This window comes from Balaenoptera acutorostrata, chromosome 4 (genome assembly GCF_949987535.1).
Source record: "Balaenoptera acutorostrata chromosome 4, mBalAcu1.1, whole genome shotgun sequence".
Taxonomy (NCBI): domain Eukaryota; kingdom Metazoa; phylum Chordata; class Mammalia; order Artiodactyla; family Balaenopteridae; genus Balaenoptera; species Balaenoptera acutorostrata.
In genome coordinates this window covers 139507397-139526552 of record NC_080067.1, presented here as the reverse complement: position 1 = coordinate 139526552, position 19156 = coordinate 139507397, and the positions used below count along the sequence as shown (strand labels likewise).

Here is a 19156-nt window from a genome sequence, read left to right as displayed (position 1 = left end):
TGAATGTTTGTGTCCCTCCGAATTCATACGTTCACATCCTAACTCCCAAAGGTGATGGTATTAGGAAGTGAGGGCTTCGGGAGGCTTTTAGATCAAAAACCTCATGAGTGAGATTAGTGCCCTATAAAAGAGAGCTCCCCTTGTGCCTTCCATCACGTGAGGACACAGCGGGAAGTCCGCAACCCAGAAGAGGGCCCTCACGCCACCATGCTAGCACCCTGAGCTTGGACGTCCACTTCCATAACTGAGAAAAAAAATTCTGTTGTTTATAAGCTACGCTGTGTGTGGTATTTTTGTTATAGCAGCCCACGCAGACTAAGACAAAAATGGTGGGGGGGCGGTTTCCCTGGTGGCGCAGTGGTTGAGAGTCTGCCTGCCAATGCAGGGGATACGGGTTCGAGCCCTGGTCTGGGAAGATCCCACATGCCGCGGAGCAACTAGGCCCGTGAGCCACAACTACTGAGCCTGCGCGTCTGGAGCCTGTGCTCTGCAACAAGAGAGGCCGCGATAGTGAGAGGCCCGCGCACCGTGATGAAGAGTGGCCCCCGCTCTCTGCAACTAGAGAAAGCCCTCGCACAGAAACGAAGACCCAACACAGCCCAAAATAAATTAATTAATTAATTTTAAAAAAAATGGTGAGGGGGCAATTCTCTGCAAAAGAGGGCAGCTGTGGGCCGTTCAGTCACCCTCGCAGCAGCTGGGGCAGGTCGCAGGCCTGGTGCAGGGATCTGGGCGGGCACAGCACCACGCACTGCCCATCTGCGGGGTCGGCAGTGGGGCTCTCACAGGGCCTCCCAGGAACTGCTTGGTCCCTGGGTAGGCACTGCTTTTTCGTGAAGCGGCAGCAAATGCCCCAGCATCAACAAAGCAGGAGCGGCCCTGCTAACAAGCTCCGTGAATCCAGAAGGGCTGAATTTTACAGCAGGCGGCTTGCATTTTGAAAGTCAGCATTTGCAGCAAGTAACCGAGGTAGTGACATGTGCAAACCTCCCACCGAGAGCTGGCCTCTTGGCACAGGACTTCTGGAGCCCCACAGCTTGGAAACAGTGGGGTGCCTGTGGCCCAGAGAAACGCAAAGCTTAGAAGCAGCTGCCCATGTGTGCCTCACACTCCCCGGGTGGAACTCCACCTGGGAGCGTCCACCAGCCACCGTGCTCCATCAGCAGCCCTTCATCCAAATCTGCTTTGGTCCTTTGCCTCCTGGGCGTGGTGCCCATCCAAACACATTCTCAGCAGGACCTCTCAGGCTCCTTCCATGAGAAGAACGTGGCATTCTTCTCTTGGGCTCAGAATATGCAAATAAACAACTCGTTGCTTTTGCTCAGGCCAAAGACTGCCCCTCGCTTTGGCCGGCCTGTCTTCCAGCTGCCTCCTCGGGGGTCCTGGGAGGACTGTGCACGTGGGTGGGTGTTGGGGGGAGACGCAGATAAGGGGAGACCCTTCGCGGCATTCAACAAGAGCTTTGAGACTGAGGTCAGTGTGGGCACAGCTCTTCCTCCAACTGGAAAAGTGAAAACCTTCAGCTGGCCTGTTCTCTTTAGCGCCACAAGGTCATCAGAAGGACAGCGGTTATGTTCATGGAGCCGAAGAAGATGCTGCTTGGGGATTAGAACCAGAGACCGTGGCGGAGGCTGTCCTGGGACCTGAGACAGTTTCAAAGTGCTTCTTGCTGAGCTCAGGAAATAAAAGGACAAGGGTTCTCTTTGATGAGAACAAAATCCTCATGAAGAAGTTAGACAGTGGAGCCATATGTTCATTCTCTGCTATGACCTAGAACAGATTTATCTCTAATGACAGATTGAAGGCGAGTCGTCTTCGCCCTGTCAACTTCACCCAATTCCCTACATCATAGATGGAGGACTCGGGCTCCTGGAGGTGCTGAGGCATCTCAGCTCTGCCCACACGACTCCAGCCTGTCCGTATGGGACCTCTCTGGACCAGTCTCTACTCTCCCACCTTCGCAGGTAAGTGTAAGGGAAGCACACTCCGAAACTGGCAGAAGCGGGGGTGAGAGAGGGGGTTTCACTCCGACTCACCTTCACTCCCCCTTCCCTCTGTTGAATGGAATCCACGAGGTATCTCATCAACTTTATCTGCAGTTGCCGTTTTATGTGTAGTTTCGCTGCTGTTAAAATACCACACGAGGGACTTCCCTGGCGGTCCAGTGGTTAAGACTCTGTGCTGCCAATGCAGGGGGCATAGGTTCGATTCCTAGTCAGGGAACTAAGATCCCACATGCTGCGCAGTGTGGCCAAAACATAAAAAAGAAAAAAAACCCACACATGAATGTTTACAGCAGCACTATTCACAGCAGCCTAAGGTGGAAGCAACCCAGATGTCTACCAATGGATGAATTAATGAACTCAATGTGGCCTATACATATAGTGGAATATTATTCAGCCATAAAAAGGAAGAAAGTACTGATTCATGCTACAACATGGATGACCTTGAGGACATTATGCTACATGAAAGAAGCCAGTGACAAAAGATTACATTTATATGTGTGATTCCTTTTATATGAACTATCCAGAATAAGTGAATGCATAGAGACAGACAGCAGAGAGGTAGTTGCCAGGGGCTGGAGGGAAGGGGGAATGGGGAGTGACTGCTTAATGGGTAGGGGATTTTATTTTCTGATGTTGAAAATGTTCTGGAACTAGATAGAAGTGGTAGTCCCATGACACTGTGAATGTACTAAAAGCCACTGAATTGTGTGCTTTAAAATGGTTAATCTTACTTCATGTGAATTTCAACTCCGGCGTAGACCAAATGTTTGTGTTCCCCCCAAACTCATAGTAAATCCTAACACCCATTGTATTTGGAGGTGGGGCCTTTGGGAGGTGATTAGGTCACGAGGGCAGAGCCTCCCTGGATAAGATTAGTGCCCTTATAAAGGAGACCCCAGAGAGCTCCTGGCCTTTCTGCCACGTGGGGACCCAGCAAGATGGCCGGCTATGAGCCAGGAAGCCAGGCTCTCACCAGACCCTGGCCCCTTGATCTTGGACTTCCAGCCTCCAAAACCGTGAGAAATAAATTTCTGTGGTTTATAAGCCACTCAGTCTATGGTGTTCTCGTTATAGCAGAATGAATGAACTAAGACAAACTGAATTTTAAAAAACAAACAAAACTGCAGCCCCTCTGCCCTCCAGGCAGCTGGGCTAGTTGATGAGAGACAAGCCCCTCCCTCCACACCACCCCCTCCTCTGGATTCCTCAGATGGGCCCTTCGCCCTCAGCATCTGGGGACTGAAAGAGAAATGCCTTCTGTCCTACCTGTCATTCCTGGGGTTCCTGAGGGAACAGCTAGTATTTCCTGATCACCTTACAACTTAGCCAGCTCCAGCACTTTGTACCGTGTGACTTGGCCCCAATACTGTCAGCCTTCAGCTTCCTCATCTACATATGCCTGCTTGCAGGGCTGATGTGATGATGAAGTGAGATAAGGCAGGGAGACCTCATTCGTAGCCAACACCATCATTTTAATGCTCTAAGTCCCCTAGGACAAGAAAGAGAAAAAAATTCTTTTCTTATTCTACTCCACAGCTATAAGCCTCCTGTCCACCAGGGGGGGCCTTCTAAAAGAAACCATCACCAGTTCTCCCACCAGGAATCTGTTTCCTTAACTCCTTTTTCTTTTACTTCTTCACCTGCCCCTCCCCCTAATATGGTAGGACCTATTGTTTTGCAATCATTTGAAAGGTAGCTCTACTTGATCCTTGCCCACAGGCTGCTGGGGAATCTGGTCGACTGTTTTTTACCACTAGAAACTCTGTAGTTTTAATCTAAAAGTCAGGGGTCAGCAAGCTTTTCCTGCAAGGGTAAATGTTTTAGGCATTATAAACCATAGTTTATTTACAAAATCAAGAGGCAGGCCAAATCCGGTCTACTGCCTGTAGGCTACTGGGCAGCCCATGAGCTAAGAATGGCTTTTACATTTTAAAATAATTGATTAAAAAAAGAGAAATATGCGACATACGAAAGTTAATTTCAGATTGCAGTTTCCACAAATAAAGTTTTATTGAAACACAGCCATGTTCATTCATTACCTATTAGCTGTGGCTGCTTTTGAGCTCCAGTGTCAGAGGTGAGTAGTTGTGGCAGACCTATCTGACCTACGATGCCTACAATATTTATTATCTTTCCCTTAAAAAAAAAAAAAAACTTTGCCAATCCCTTCTCTAAACAAATTATGTTAGTGATCAAAGTCTACCACCAGTGAACATGGAGTGACTGAACTCACGCTTGCCATTGTGAATATTAGTATAATTCTTTTACAGATAGATAGGGATCTTCTGTTCACCCATCTGTAAAACGATAATGACAGCACCATCTCACGAAGTTGTCGTGAGCATTAAATGACTTAATACATGAAAAGCAGCTAGAACAGTGCCTGGCATTATAAGTGCTCAATAAATGCGAACTCTAGTTCTGTTAGAATATAGACATGAATTTAAATAAATACAGAAAACCAAGACTTCTTCCCTCCATATTTATTTTGAAATGTGCTGTAAACAGTTTGAAATGTCCCTTTAAGAGCTTTCTGGCTTCCCCAGTATTGGACGACATGACAAATTCTCCTTCATAGAAGGTACGAGTGAAACAGAACTGGAGGGGCATTTTCAACCCTTCCCTCTTCAGAAAGTGTGATCACATCAAGATGCATCTGGTTTTCAGTAGAACTGGCCCATGTTTCTTGGGAGTGAAGTGTCCAAACCACTGTTCATCCATATTTCCTGGATGATTTGCTCCCTGCGCTCAATCCTTTCTGCCAGCTCTGCAGCCTCTATGGAACTGCAGACAGGATATGTAGTCCTACGAAACCCCGACAGTTCCCCTGGAAAATCGGAGTCAGAGGAGTCCTCCTCCCCCTCCTCATCCTGGCTGTCCTCCTCGGCTTTGTCGCTTCCTGGCACCAGGTGCTCCCTCGCCAGCTGCAGCTCCCGGAAGTCCTTGGTGCAGGACACTCTGATGACCAAGGCACACAGTGTGAGTGCCAGACCGATGCAAACACTGGACACGAACAGCAGGGCAGCTCTTTCAGGGTGGGCTGTAAGGGAAAGAGAACACATCAGGACGTGGAGGAGCTGTCAGTCTTCACCAGGCCAAAGTCCCATAGAAGCAGATATATGTAGTCCTGGACAGCATCTCTGAGACCATCCACACCTAACTGATCATATACCCCCACTAATTAAAAAAAAATAAAAAGGTTTGGAGCATATATAGTCAATATGTGTATGTTTATGAGAGGACACATAGCAAAGGACTGGAGAAGCTGGGCCCTCCTGAGTTCAAATGCAGATCTGTCATTCACTAGTAGTGTGACTTTTGGTGAATTACATCACCTCTCTGTGCCTCAGTTCCTTCACCTGTAAAATGGAGCCAAAGGCCCCTTTCTGTCAGAGTTAATTCCTGTGAAGCTCTCAGAACACTCAATGACACGTAAAAAATGTTCAATAAACTGTTAGCTATTATTAATAGTAGTAAATTTTGAAAAATTAATTTACATATAAAGTATATATATGAATGTAAGTACTAATATAGTAAATGTTACAAAGCTTAATTTCTTTTAGATTAAAAAATAAATATAAATAAAAGTTCTGGTAGTAAAAGTTCAACCTCCAAATGATTGTACAATAGAAATAGAAATAATGCTAATTTGTACTATGTACCCTGGTCTAAATCGTTACATATGTTTAATCCTTACATTAACCCTGCGTGGAAAGGACTATTACTTTTCAGCTGTGTACCCCTTGAGGTGTGAGCACTCCCATTTTGGGAAGTAATGATCCAGCTAACTTCCTCATAATATAGGTCGGGAGTTGACAGATTTTTCTGACTCTTCTGTCAAAAGGTCAGATAGTACATATTTTAAGTCTTTGTGGGCCATACAGTCTGTGTTGCAACTACTCAGCTGTGCTGTTGTAACATGAAAGCTGATACAGGTGTGGCTGTGTTCTAATAAAACTTTATTTACAAAATCAGCCCGTGGGGCTTCCCTGGTGGCGCAGTGGTTGAGAATCTGCCTGCTAATGCAGGGGACACGGGTTCGAGCCCTGGTCTGGGAAGATCCCACATGCCACGGAGCAGCTGGGCCCGTGAGCCACAATTGCTGAGCCTGCGCGTCTGGAGCCTGTGCCCCGCGACGGGAGGGGCCGCGATAGAGAAAGGCCCGCGCACCGCGATGAAGAGCGGTCCCCGCACCGCGATGAAGAGTGGCCCCCGCTTGCCGCAACTGGAGAAAGCCCTCGCACGAACCGAAGACCCAACACAGCCAAAAATAAATAAATAAATAAAATAAATAAATAAGAAAATCCTTAAAAAAAAAAAAAAAAAAAAAAAAAAATCAGCCCGTGGGCCATACTTTGTGGATCACTGATACAGAGACTCAAGCTGAGGTGTAGGGGAGCCACTGTCTGAGCTCAGCTGGCCTCTTTAGGTGGAACCAGGACAGGAGCCCAGCTCCTGAGCTGCAAGCAGCTTGTGAGATGTGCACTGGCATTTGCTCCTACGTCTCGATGGAACCAGCCTCCTCCAAGGCACATGGCCTCCTCGTTCACTAGACTCGAATATAATGACTGTTGTCTTCACTGCCTCGGTCCTTCCCCAGAGGTGCAGACTGGAGGTTCAGAACTTGACAGTTGTTAAGTTTCATGTACGGTCAAGGGATCCAGCCGCTGTGATCTGACGGGAGAGATCTAAGTGGGACACATTATCTTCTTGAAACATGCAACTTCCCCATTCGGCTTCCTTCACTCGCAGCTCAAGTCACTGGACTCAAATGTCCTTTGTTGCCGTCGCCCCTACGATCACCATCTCATCACTCTCTCTAAGACACAGAAGTCTGAATGCAAAACTGATTTTGGCCAGGGGAGGGGCAGTGAGCTGTGTCTGTAGTGCTATTAATAACGGTATATTTTTCCTAAGGGTCAAAGTATTTTGAAGATTTGGTCAGATAGAGACACACATCCTTTGTGCCGTGTTCATTTCTGGGAGTGGTGGTAGAACAGGGAATGGGAGACTGGCATTTGGGACACAGTCATTAAACCGTAAAGCACAAAATGATGCTCAGACCCAAGGCCCTGATCTGATGGGGCAAATCGTTTCTCCTTCTCCCCCTGCACATCAAAGCCTCTGCTGGGAGTGGACTCATCACTCCCAGCTTCACTCTCACCTCCCTTTCCTTTGAATCCTCCTTTCCTCTCCCCGCTGCCTCCGGCCCCCCCTTCCCAAGCCTCCTGGCCACGGTCCTCTCCAGCCCTTCCTGTCCTCATGGACTCGGATACGGGCTTTCTGCGCAGCCACAACTCATCTCCTCCTCCTCCAGGGAAAGCGTAAGCCTTGAGCCCACTGACAGCCATGCCTGTAGCCATCACCTCCTGCAGTGCCTGTACGGAGCGCTGCCGATGGGCGAATGGAGTCCCATCCACTTGTAACCTTTTCCAGCCATCCCGGTTCAGGACAGGGCTAGCTCCAGGCAGAAAGATCCCACGCTGGTCAAGCTTCTGGGAGACAATGATCACCCACAGCCCCCTTCTCTCCTCGCCCACGAGACCATCACTCCCAGCAGTGGTCTCATGGGTGAATCAGGTACTCAGGCCAGGATCGAGGAGGATTCAAGGTCTGGCTCTGCCCCAGACAGGTGGGTAACTATGGGCTAGTTACTGCCCCCCCCCCCTCATTTCCCATCTCTACTTCTTTTTAAAGACTCCAGGTGGACAGAATTAAACTCACCATAATCCTCAGGATATGACACATTCTCTTTATCGGTCAATATGTGGCCTTCCTTTATGTTTATTTATTTAATGAATTACTTTAAATTCTGTAATCAGCACCCGCGCTGTGAATAAGCCCCCCACGTGGGAGTTAGAGCCTTGACAATAACCCTGTCTAACCTGTGGGTTCCCCTCCCCCCAGCCTCCACCCATCAAGGTAACTACCACCTGAATTCCATGCTCATTACTCCTCCACTTGCCTTTTTACATAGCTTATCGCATCTCTGTGTATTCCTAAAAACTTTATGAAAAAGGTGTAACGTTACAGTGTTGGGAGTTTGGTGTTTGTTTTTAACTTAACAGTATACTGCTGCATGTTATTCCGCTATCTTGACTACAACTGTGGTTTATTCACTCACTCTCCTGCTGATGGGCATCTGGGGGGCTGCCAGGTTTCTGTATGTGGGCCTTGTAGCTGTGACCATTCCTGTAAATGTCCCTGGTGAATATCTGCAAGTGTCTGTCTCGGGTACTGACCTAGGAGGGCAATTGGATGAGTTGTAAGGCATGTGAATTGGGGAAATACTGCCAACGTGGTTTCCAAAGTGGCTGCAATGCATGAGGAATCCTGCAAATCCTCATCTTCTCCAGCACTGAGTATGGACAGGCTTCTAACATTTTTCCAATCATATGAGTACAAAATTGTATCTCACTATGGCTTGACTTATATTTCCCTGATCCCCAATTACATATACATCTCTTCAGATACTTACCTAGTCCCTCTTCGCAAAATGCTGTCTCATGTCATGTGCCCACTTTTTAAATGGGGTTGTGTGTGCTTTTCTTCTTACACATAAAATATATCTCTATCTATCTATAGTTTCTATATATTCTTGATATTGATCATTAGACAGTATATACATTGTGAATATCTCTGGGTAAGTGGCTTGTATTTTCCTTTCATTAAGGTGTCTTTTGATCTAGTGAATTTATCTGAAAAACAGGAATGATAACACTTCTCTTCTCCATCCTCCCCAACCCCAGCTGGTCTCCTCTCTCCTCTCTTGCCCCTCTCATCCATCTTCCCCACTGTGGCCACTGTAATCTTTTTAAAAATGCACATCAGATCACATCATTGCCCTACTTAAAACCTATAAACGGTCCCCCTCCTCCCGTAAGGTAAATATCAAACCCAGACCACTGCCTACGAAGCTTGCTAGGACCTGGTCCATGGAACTGCCCTCCCCAAGTTCAACTCCAAAGACTCATCCCTCTGCTTTCTGCTTTCCCACCCATGGGCCTCTCTCCATCCCTCACAGGGGCCAGACGGCTTCGCACCTTGGTGCTTTTGCACGTGCTGTTCCTTCTGCCTGGAATGTTCTTTCTCCCTTCTTCATCCAGCCCTCCGTGACCCCACCCCCAGTCTGGACCAGGTCTCCCCTGTCATTAGGTCTCATAGCCTCTGGAATGTCACTAAGTTGCTGAGTGTGTTTTGTCCTCCCCGCCCCACCCCCGCCATAGAATGCAAGCTCCGTGAGGAGTGGGACTGAACTGCCTTGTTCTTCACCAAGTCCCCAGTGCCTGGCCCAAAGCAGGGGTGACACAGCTATCTGCTGAGTGCTTGAAGGGAGGGGTCCTGGGTCTACGGCACTAGGCTTGGTGCCCTGTGGGTCAGGGGCTCCATAATGTTAGTTGCCTTTCTTCCTCTCTCCCTCTGCTCTCGGGGAGGGAGGGTCTGGATTCTATTGCCAGGAGCGCTTCTCACTCATCAGACCCTAGGTGCCTCTTGGCTCAGGTGTACCTCCTGCCAAGTGATCACTCTTCAGGCCATGTTTACACCAAGTCTGCTAAGATCCAATAATCAAAGATGGAGAATATGGCAACTCTTGGAAAGCCCGTTGGAAATAAGGCTTCCTAGTCACCTGAACCAACTAGTCTGAAGTCACAGAATCACCAGATCTTAGTTAGATGAAGCCCTGCTGGTGAGCTGGCTCAACTCCTCCTGTCACAGCCATTTAATCCGTCCACAGCCGCTGCTTGGCTGGGACCCCAAGCTCGGGCCGGGGTTCTCTCCAAAGCCCCAGGCTTTAAACTAAGGGGATACCACCTGTTTTCTAAAATCAATTGGACCACTTTAGGCTTTTGTGACCCCTTTTCCTATTATATACTGAATGCGTTCTGTTAAAATAAAGGCATCAGTCTCCTTGTCAAACAGAATCTTCACACTGTGCTATTGTTGGTCTTATTCTCATTTTAGCCTTAGTTCATCACAGGCTCAAGTGAATGGCTTTAATTTCATCAGCGGTAGCAAGCCCTCGGGAATCTCACCATGGTGGCCCGTGGCCTTTAAGGCCCCTTGACCCTTAGATCCCTGGTCTGGAGCCAACGCCAGCTCCAGCTCAAACTTATTTGTGTCCAAATAAGACACCGAGAGGCTGGGGCAAGGGTTCCACCCCTTGGGGCCCTGCTACCGTCGGGTGAAAGCACAAAGAGTATTGGGCCTGGTCTGACAGCACTTAGGGACGTGATAATAACTTTCTGTCATGGAACCAAAGATTAGAGGCCGTGGGAACACTTCAGAATCCACACCTATGTGACAAGGTGGCGCTGATTTCCCATCGTCCTCCCTGACAGGGGATCGTGTAACTTCAACTTTGGAATGTGTTATGATACTTCTATTTCAATGGGGGTTTGCCTGATAGCCTGGAGTTTCTTTCATATGAAACAATGATGCCCTCCCAACTCAGGAGAAGCACTGCTTTCTCACCCACGGCCCCAGTTACCCCATGCACCCCGCAAGTCCACAGTGAGCGCTTCCAGAGGCCGAAGACGCACACAGGCCCAAGCCCAAGGCAGGGGCTGAAATATTGGGCCACTAGGGCACACAATAAAACACTAACTAGGTGGAATGGAGGACATCAAGTTCTGAGCCAGGCTGTCTAAATAAGTCTCCTTCAGAACAATCTGCAGAGGTACGATGGCTGAGCCAGCTAACTGCCTTCTGCAAACCTCCAACACACACACACACACACACACACAGGCACCTCTTTCCATTTCCCTAATATCAAAAATTCTCTATGAGTTTCTTCAGACCCATGATCTAAATTCTAGAATGAATTCAAGGAGTAGGTCTATATTATTGAGAGGAGGGTAACTTCTAACACTCCTAAGAAAATGTCTCACAGATCGTTTAAATGGCCCAAAGCAAAATCGTTCATCAGTGACCCTTGGATATCCTTGTGTCTGTTCCACCAGCCTCTGTGTCTCAACATCCCGGGACAGGCCCCTTGATTCTGGGTTCTAGTCTGCTGGTCCTCCATGTGAACTTGGCTGCACTAATGCAGCAAAGCTACCTACAGCTTGACCTGGGGAAACGTCCTTCTGGATTTGCTCAATCTACTGTCTATTTAGCTGATTTTGCCAGAATCTTCCCAGCTCACTCTTGGCGGCTCCTGTTGGGGTCCCTCCTGTAGGAGGGTCTCCTCCCTTTGGTGGGTGCCCAGGGACCCCAGTCCAGCCTTCAGGTCATATCCCTGCAACAAGGATAAGGATGCCACTGAGAGTTGGCTGGGGCACCGCTTTCTAACGACGATGAGGGTGACGCTCTCAATGTGTGACGCTCGTGTTGAAACAGCTCAGCTTGACGTCCTGCCCTTCACTGCAGTGTTCTGGCCTGCCCCGTGAGGAGGACGAGGTGGGCTGGGGACCTCTAGAGTGACCACCCAGAGAGTGACATGCCCAGGAAATGCACCAGCAAGTGCAGATGTCCCTGTTTCCCTAAGACTTCGTGAGCCTCTGTGATTTGACAAATGAACTTCTATAGCAACTTCATTTCACTAACACCTGACACCACACATTCAGAGCCTCTTTCTCTTTGACATGAAATTTAGGCTTGGTTGCGGCTTGCTGAGTTGAACGTGCTTAAACATCCCTCTATAAAACCAAATAACAACCCACCAAGTCCTTATATGCCTTAAAAATTGAATACCTACAAACAGCGAATACAGGGTGATGATTAGGTACAGGATAGCTTATGACACCAGAGGAGGACTCTTCCTATGGTCATTTATTAACTACTTACTGTGCATCTACTCTGTGCCAGCTCTGTCCCAGGCAGTTGGATATGACAATGACTAAGGTGACAGACATCTGTACTTGAAATAGTTAATGTCTAGTGGAGAGATGGGTGTTTAACAAATAAATCTCTCCAACAACTTCTGGGAGTGGTGAGTGTGTAAAAGGTTAGACAGGGATGGAGGCAATCTAATTTAGATCACTCGAGGTCATGAGTCATGTCCATCCTTCAAAATTCTGAAAGGCATACGTCTCTCTTGGAGAAGCTGGAGGGCAGGTTTTATATCTGCTGAGTCTGAATCCTGCCCTGTCGCCAGCCACTTGGTGTCCTCAGGCACCTGGCTCAACTCCTCTGAGCCTCGGCTTCCCTGTGTGCAGAATAGGGGATAAGAGTCCCTCTCTCAAGGTCACTACTATGGACTGTATTGTGTCCCCCCCAGATTCATGTGTTGAATGAATGTGACTATATTTGGAGACAGAACCTATAAGGAGGTAATTACAGTCCAATGGGGTCATACAGGTGGGGCCCTGATCCAACAGGATTAGTGTCCTTATAAGGAGAGACACCAAGGGGGACCTAAAATATGACATAAATGAACATATCTATGAAACAGCAACAGACTCATAGGCATAGAGAACAGAATTTTAGTTGCCAAGGGTGAGGGAGGGTGGCGGAGGGATGGACTGGGAGTTTGGGATTAGCAGATGCAAACTATTATATATAGAATGGATAAACAACAAGGTCCTACTGTATAGCACAGGGAGATATATTCAGTAGGCTGTGATAAACCATAATGGAAAAGAATATGAAAAAGAATGTATATATATGTAGAACTAAATCACTTTGCTGTACAGCAGAAATTAACACAACATTGTAAATCAACTATACTTCAATTAAAAAAAAAGAGAGAGAGACACCTAGAGCTCTCTCTCTCTCTCTTTCCCTCCCTGTTGTGTGAAGACATAGGGGGAAGGCAGTTGTTTACAAGCCGTGAAGAGAGCCCTTACCAGAAACCAAGCCTGCCAGCCCCTTGATCATGGCCTTCCAGCCTGGAAGAAAATACAGTTCTGTTGTTTAAGCCACCAGGCCCATGGTATCTTGTTATGGTTGCCTGAGCTGACCAAGACAGTTGTTGAGAGGAACTGACAGGGTCCAGAATGGCCGCATCACATAAGCAGCCTCCTAGTTGCTTCTCTGTGTGAAGGATTTTCATGATGTCTTTCCTCCAAGGGGCTCTCCGGGGACTTTGAAAATATGTGATATTTTCAACAATAAAAATCCTTACATCTCTTAACTTTGACAATTATCCGGAATAGCAAGAAACAGAAATGGGAGGGTGGTTAGAAAAGAGAAGATTCTCAACAACCACACAACCACCACACAGGGAGGATATTGGCAAGAAGGTCCCAAGACTGTTCTATCTCCTGTGTTGAGATGTTTCCTTAAGCCTTTATTTTCTTCTGAGGAAGGCTTACTCCAAACAGCCCCAGCTCTGGCAAGTCTTGAGTAAGTAATGCTGTAATGCATTGTATTACCATGTATTTTACAAAAGTCTTCAGAGGTTTTGGCTCTCTGAACAGAGGCAGGCAGGCATTGTCGAAACTTGCAGAGTTGACATTCCAAAATACGGTCTCTCCAGAGGTGAGCAGCGAGGCTGGTGAGGAAAGGTAGCATGCACCATGAGCAATTTGGGCTCTGCTAATTAAGGAGGGCTGAGTCTGATTGATCCTTAAGGGTAAGATTATCAAGGGAAACCTTGGAACCGTGAGAAGTAACGCTGGTCACTCAGAAAGGGGCTCTCCTTTCACAGAGCATGACCTGTTTTGTTCACTAAGTCATCTTTCAGCCCAATTTTCCTCCAGCCAAGGGTGGAATTCAATAATCCTATGCCCTTCCCAAATTTTAGAGCTGGAAAATGCATTCCTCAGCTTCCTACTTTGTAAAGTGGAAAATTCCCATGGAGCCCAACTGCTACATAGTGTGACTTTAGCCTTTGCTACTTCCCTATGTGGTTCTCTTGTTGGTTGCCAGTGGCAACCATACCTAAATTCGGGCCTCTGTGTTTCTGGATTGTAGAAGATTGCAGTTGCTGTGTCAAACTTAAAGTCCTTTTTCTTTAGCCATCCAAGTGTTGTAATTGAACAGAGCATTTGTGAGTAAGAATTCAGTAAATCCATTATTAATTCACTGACCTACCTCGAAGGTAAGCAAATGCTGCCAGGGAGTGGCTGACAATAACTCCATCTTTCCTCAGAACTCTTGGTTTCCTTGGGTCAAAGTTTATACCTGTTTCGTAAAAAATGCAAGACCGATTAATCACAACTGTTCACAGCATGCGTTTTTCCCTAATCCAGGACTGCCATAATAAATAAAAAGTCACAGAGATCCAATAAGTGGACCTCTGACAAAATTAGGGAAGACTAAGCCAGGAAGAGCATTTAGTAAGCAGTCTCTGAAAATATTAAGTGATAAAAGGGATTCAGAAATTCTAAAATGTGTTGGTTCCAACTTCACTCATCTACTCTACTGCAGAAGGGAACACATTTATTTTCCCATTTTAAAGGCAATGGCATACATCATGCCTCTGGGAGATTTAATAATGTCCCACTTAACCACAGAGCTGCTGTCTGCTCTGTTGACCACAGATAAGAAGGCCTGGAATTATGGAGGTAGGTTGTGTTGGGCTACTTTTTTGGAAATGAAGCAAAATACAGGGCGGATCTGGCTTCGGACGCCTGGTTAAGTTGCTGTGATGGAGCTTAGGGAGCCCCTGATGGGGTAGCCTAAGGGCCCTGGGGACCCCTGGGAATGTCAGACACGGCTCTCAGGCCTCCACTCCAGGGGGACCAGGATATTCATGGGATCTGGGTGGGAGCCCTGTTAGAAAGAGCAGAGGGGCTGGGAGAGGCTGGGAGAAGCAGAGCCTGGTGGAGAGCTGGAGGGCTGGAACTAGAAGAACACAGGATACTAACAATAGTTATCTCTAAGCTTTGAGACTAAGGGTGAGTTCTATTTCTTGGTGCTTTCCTGTGTGCTCCATAACAAGCACACTTTAGTTTTATTCTTAGGGAGAAAAACTTCATAAATGTAATTAAAGTAACACAAGACCAATTCTCAACCTGCAAAGTGCAATATCTTATATAGATTGTCTTGGGGGGGGCCTCTGTAATTTCTATCAAGAGCCCCAAGGGTCTGAACTCTATTCTAGATTTGATAAGAAAACCAAAACGTTCATCCCCTTATTTACAAAAGTCCGGTGAAAACCTCAGGAAGAAGGGCACATGTGGATGGAGGCCCGTAGGTCCAGCCTGGGTGTGGCCCACCCAGGTTCCCTATGGCCGAGGTCCCCACCCCCCGGGCCACAGACTGGTATCAGTCTGTGGCCTGTTAGGAACTGGACCGCACAGCAGGTGGTGAGCGGAGGTGAGCAAGTGAAGTTTCATCTGTATTTACAGCCGCTCCCCATCGCTTGCATTACTGCCTGAGCTCCGCCTGCTGTCAGCATTATGGTGAGTTGTATACTTATTGTATTATATATTACAATGTAATAATAATAGAAATAAAGTGCACAATAAATGCAATGTGCTTGAATCATCCTGAAACCATCCCCCCCCCCCCCACCAAGCCCCGGTCTGTGGAAAAACTGTCTTCCATGAAATTGGTCCCAGGTGCCAAAAAAAGGTTGGGGACTGCTGCCCTATGTGATCCTCTTTCCAACAAGCTCATCGGATAATCTAGGAACCCCAGATTTATTTCTGAGCAGATCTTTTTTCAAGGTGATTTTTCTTTTAGGAAATAAGAGAGGGAATGGAAGGGGGATTTATCCTACTTATAATTTAAAACACAAAATGTTGGCCACCATTTGCAACCATCTGCCACAGCACTGCCATTCTCAGAGCTGGCAGCTCACACATCTTCCATCCTAACCAGTGTGCACCCACCTGCGGTCACATGGGGCTGTTCACATCTACTTAAAGAGAAATGCTGGTAGTAAGCCATAAACCTTACCATAGTCACCGTCTTTCTGTTTCACAGAAGGTTTTAGATTAGCAACGGCTGGATCGATCGCTGTGAGTATATTCTTGGGAACTAAAAACCAAAAAGAAATATTTTAAATACTTTGTACACATAATACAACTTTAAAATGCAATGTAGATAAGACAAAAAAAGATCAATTTTCAAATCAGTACATAAATCACTCTGCTTGTCCAATACACTCACATACATACACCAACGGCACCCATGTGATCATCAAATGTCCCAGAAAGGTTAAACTTTAGGCCTATCTTGCAGTATTTTAAAAAAACAACATGGAGAACAAATAAACAAGATATGGCATATCTACCCAATAGAATGATATTTAGCAATAACAAGGAATGAAGTACAATCATCTTTCGGTATCCTTGGGGGATTGGTTCCAGGACCCACCTTGGATACCAAAATCCACAGACACTCAAGTCCCTTATATACATGACATATGATTTGCATGTAACCTATGCACATTCTCCCGTGTACTTTCAATCATCTCTAGATTCCTTACAATACCTAATACACTGTAAATGCTATGTAAATAGTTGTAAATACAATGTAAATGCTATGTAAATAGTTGTCAGTGTGCAGGAAATTCAAGTTGTGCTTTTTGGAACATTCTGGAATTTTTTTTTCCGAGTATTTTCAGTCTGTGGTTGGTTGAATCCACAGATGTCCAACCCACAGATACAGAGGACCGACTGCATTGACACCTGCTACGACACGGATGAACCTCAAAAACATTATGCTCAGTGAAAGAAGCCAGACACAGAAGACCACATATGGTATGAATGGAAATTCATAGGAAATCTCCAGAAAAAGGTAAATTTATAGAGACAGAAAGTAAATTCGTGGCTGCTGAGGACAGGGGTGGGGATGGGGACTTACCGCAAATGGGCGTGAGAGAACTTCGGGGATCTTGGAAATGTTTTAAAATCGGAGTGTGGTGAAGGCTGCACAGCTCTGTAAATCTACCAGAAATCACTGGATTGTTTTTACTTAAAACGGGTGAATTTTAAGGTATGTAAATCACACCTCAGTAACGCTGTTCACTCTGAACATCAACTTCCCTGAGATACAGTGAAACAAAATGAATGGAACCAACTCCAAACCCATCACTGACCTCTCCCAGCTGCGATTCCACTTTTTGTTCACCCTCTCTAACTCACTGCTTCCTTAATAAGCCTGCAGAGAATTCGAAGTCTCTGCGCTAGAATGCAGCTCTCAGTATTATAAGAAAGGATGACAGAAAGATGAAGACAGAGGGCAGTGAAATAGACTCCTTTGGAAGATGGTTAAAGATTCTTCCAAACTGACCCTAAGAATAAACCATCCGGATCTCAAGACCCTCCAGGCAAAGCGGACAAGATGGTAGCAGGAGCCGAGCAGGGGGGCAAAGCAAGAATTCTGAAGACCCAGCACACTGCAGCCAGCTGGGAGAAGGGAGAGGAAACCAAATGTTTTTGCTGCAGAAAACTATTTTTGTTTGTTCTTCGGCTCAGCTGGTATCTGGGAGAAGTGGCAACAGGAAATAGAAGTGAAGCCAATACAAACCGGGCAAGTTGAACTGCACTGATTTTTTGGAAAAGAGCTGGTAAGCCATCTTCAGCAGCAAGAAAACCTCATTTCCTTTCTCAAAGTGCTTAACAAAAGTCTTTTGGGGATGTCCCAGGATCAACAACCAGAGGACGTTCCTAAACTGTGAATTTTCCACGTGCAGGAGGCCCTGGCGCCTTTGTGACCATCAGCAGCGAGGGTCACTTTCCAGGGCGGCACAGTGATGGTGACAGAGGCGGTGGAAGCTGTCCACTCCTCCCCCCAGGAATGCCCCGTGGCCGACCAAGGGGCAGGCACACTGCTGCTCCTGGGACGCCGGCGGTGCCCCAGACAGCTGGGCTGTGCTGCCCCAGGTGCTTTCTGATGAACAACCTCTCCATCACTTCTGCGCCCTGACTCCTCGGCAGGAGTAAGTCCTCTCTGCAGGAGTGGTGCTTCTTTCCCACGTCTGCCTCTTGGCTTGTAGTCAAGATACAGCCGGAGGAGGGCTGGGCTCCCTACAAATGCCAGGGGCTTTCCAGCGCGAGAAGGAGGAATTGCTTGGAGAGAAATGAGCTTTGCAGGATAAAACATTAAATCGCCTGTGTATGCCGTAGGCTCACGTCAGGGAACTTGCTGATTTACTATGTGAAAATGGCTCTCGTACTGGGAGAATCTTTTAGGATCTTTAAGGTAACAACAGGTGTCAACACACCTGTCAGATTCTCGTATCTCCTGTTTCAAACTGATTCCAAATGAGGACAGGGAGTGGGTATCATTTACTACCACCCCTAAACCCGTCCCTCTCAGCTTGAGGTCCATTTGTGAAAATGCCAGCAAACCCCTTTTCATGGAGCTCCCACCACGTGCCGGACCCCATGCTCAGCGTTTAAACAGTGCCTCTCGTGCAGTCCTCTTAGTGACCCAAGAAGATGCGTGTCATTCCCATTCCCGCAGATGGGAAAACTGAGGCTCAGAGATGAACCATTCACCTAGCAAAGGGCGAAGCTTCAACTCCTGGTCTCACTCACATATGCCCTTACTCTTTTCTGTGATGTTGGGACGTTCAGCCTTTGGCAACCGGATAAAGGATTGTTTGAAAGGATTATAAAGATGGCAAAACAATTCCCACTCAGATAGTCCCTCTCAAGCCTGTCAGGTGAAACCAGAGATGATGATTCTAATGGGCTCCACAGGTTTGCTAAATTTAGGCACGCCCCCTTCCTGAATTTTTTTTTCCTGAATAAATCCGTGTCAAGCCTGGATCCAGGTAGACTTTAAGAAAGAAGCCTCCACAGGTTGAAATTAGAGCCACAAATAATTTTTCACATCAGAGACAAAAAAGATCTCTGCTTTACTGTTCCTCCCTCTCAATAGGTACCCAGGTTACATGAGCACCTGCGAATCCTGTCACTCCCCCCATCCCGCCTGTCCCAAACCTGCAGCACCTATTCCTCCTGTCCCCAGTTCTGGCACCTTCTATTCTTCCTGTTCCCCAATCCTAGCACCTACCGAGGGGGGTGCCCCAAATTCTGGTACCACCATCCCTCTTGTCCCCAGATCCTGGCATCCATTCCTTTTACACACAACCCTGGTACTGAAACAGAGCAGGACCTTATGGTCTTTGTCCCCTGTGTCCTCTGCCTGTCCTTTGTCTGTGGAAAAACTTTAGGCAAAGAATAAGTTTAATCAGAGAAGTGAGAAAATGCAGAAAGAAAGGAAAACAGTCAAAGGAGACCAAATAATAATAGTTTAGTCATTAAGCACAGTCAAGGACTTTTAGTTCCTTCTCAAGGGCTATAGAT

General features: G+C 46.9%; 1 protein-coding gene and 1 non-coding gene across 6 annotated transcripts in view; one reads left to right on the top strand and one right to left on the bottom strand.

Moving 5' to 3' along the window:
- The first annotated feature begins 2150 nt into the window (after positions 1–2150).
- On the top strand, positions 2151–2223 carry TRNAG-GCC (transfer RNA glycine (anticodon GCC)). The gene has a single exon. It is a non-coding gene; the product is annotated as a tRNA-Gly (tRNA).
- Positions 2224–4474: 2251 nt separating this feature from the next.
- Positions 4475–19156, bottom strand: part of EVA1C (eva-1 homolog C) — an 84887-nt gene continuing 70205 nt past the window's right edge. For 3 of the 5 annotated variants that reach the window (XM_028166958.2, XM_057545533.1, XM_007183696.2), the window contains 3 exons: positions 15795–15875; positions 13983–14072; positions 4475–5046 (listed from right to left, as the gene is read on the bottom strand). In XM_028166958.2, the coding sequence (XP_028022759.1) occupies positions 4670–5046; positions 13983–14072; positions 15795–15875 (548 nt within the window). In that variant the 3' untranslated portion in view covers positions 4475–4669. Of the gene's footprint in view, positions 5047–13321; positions 13441–13982; positions 14073–15794; positions 15876–19156 lie in introns of all 5 variants that reach the window. The other 2 variants (XM_057545532.1, XM_057545534.1) reach the window with 1 other exon arrangement.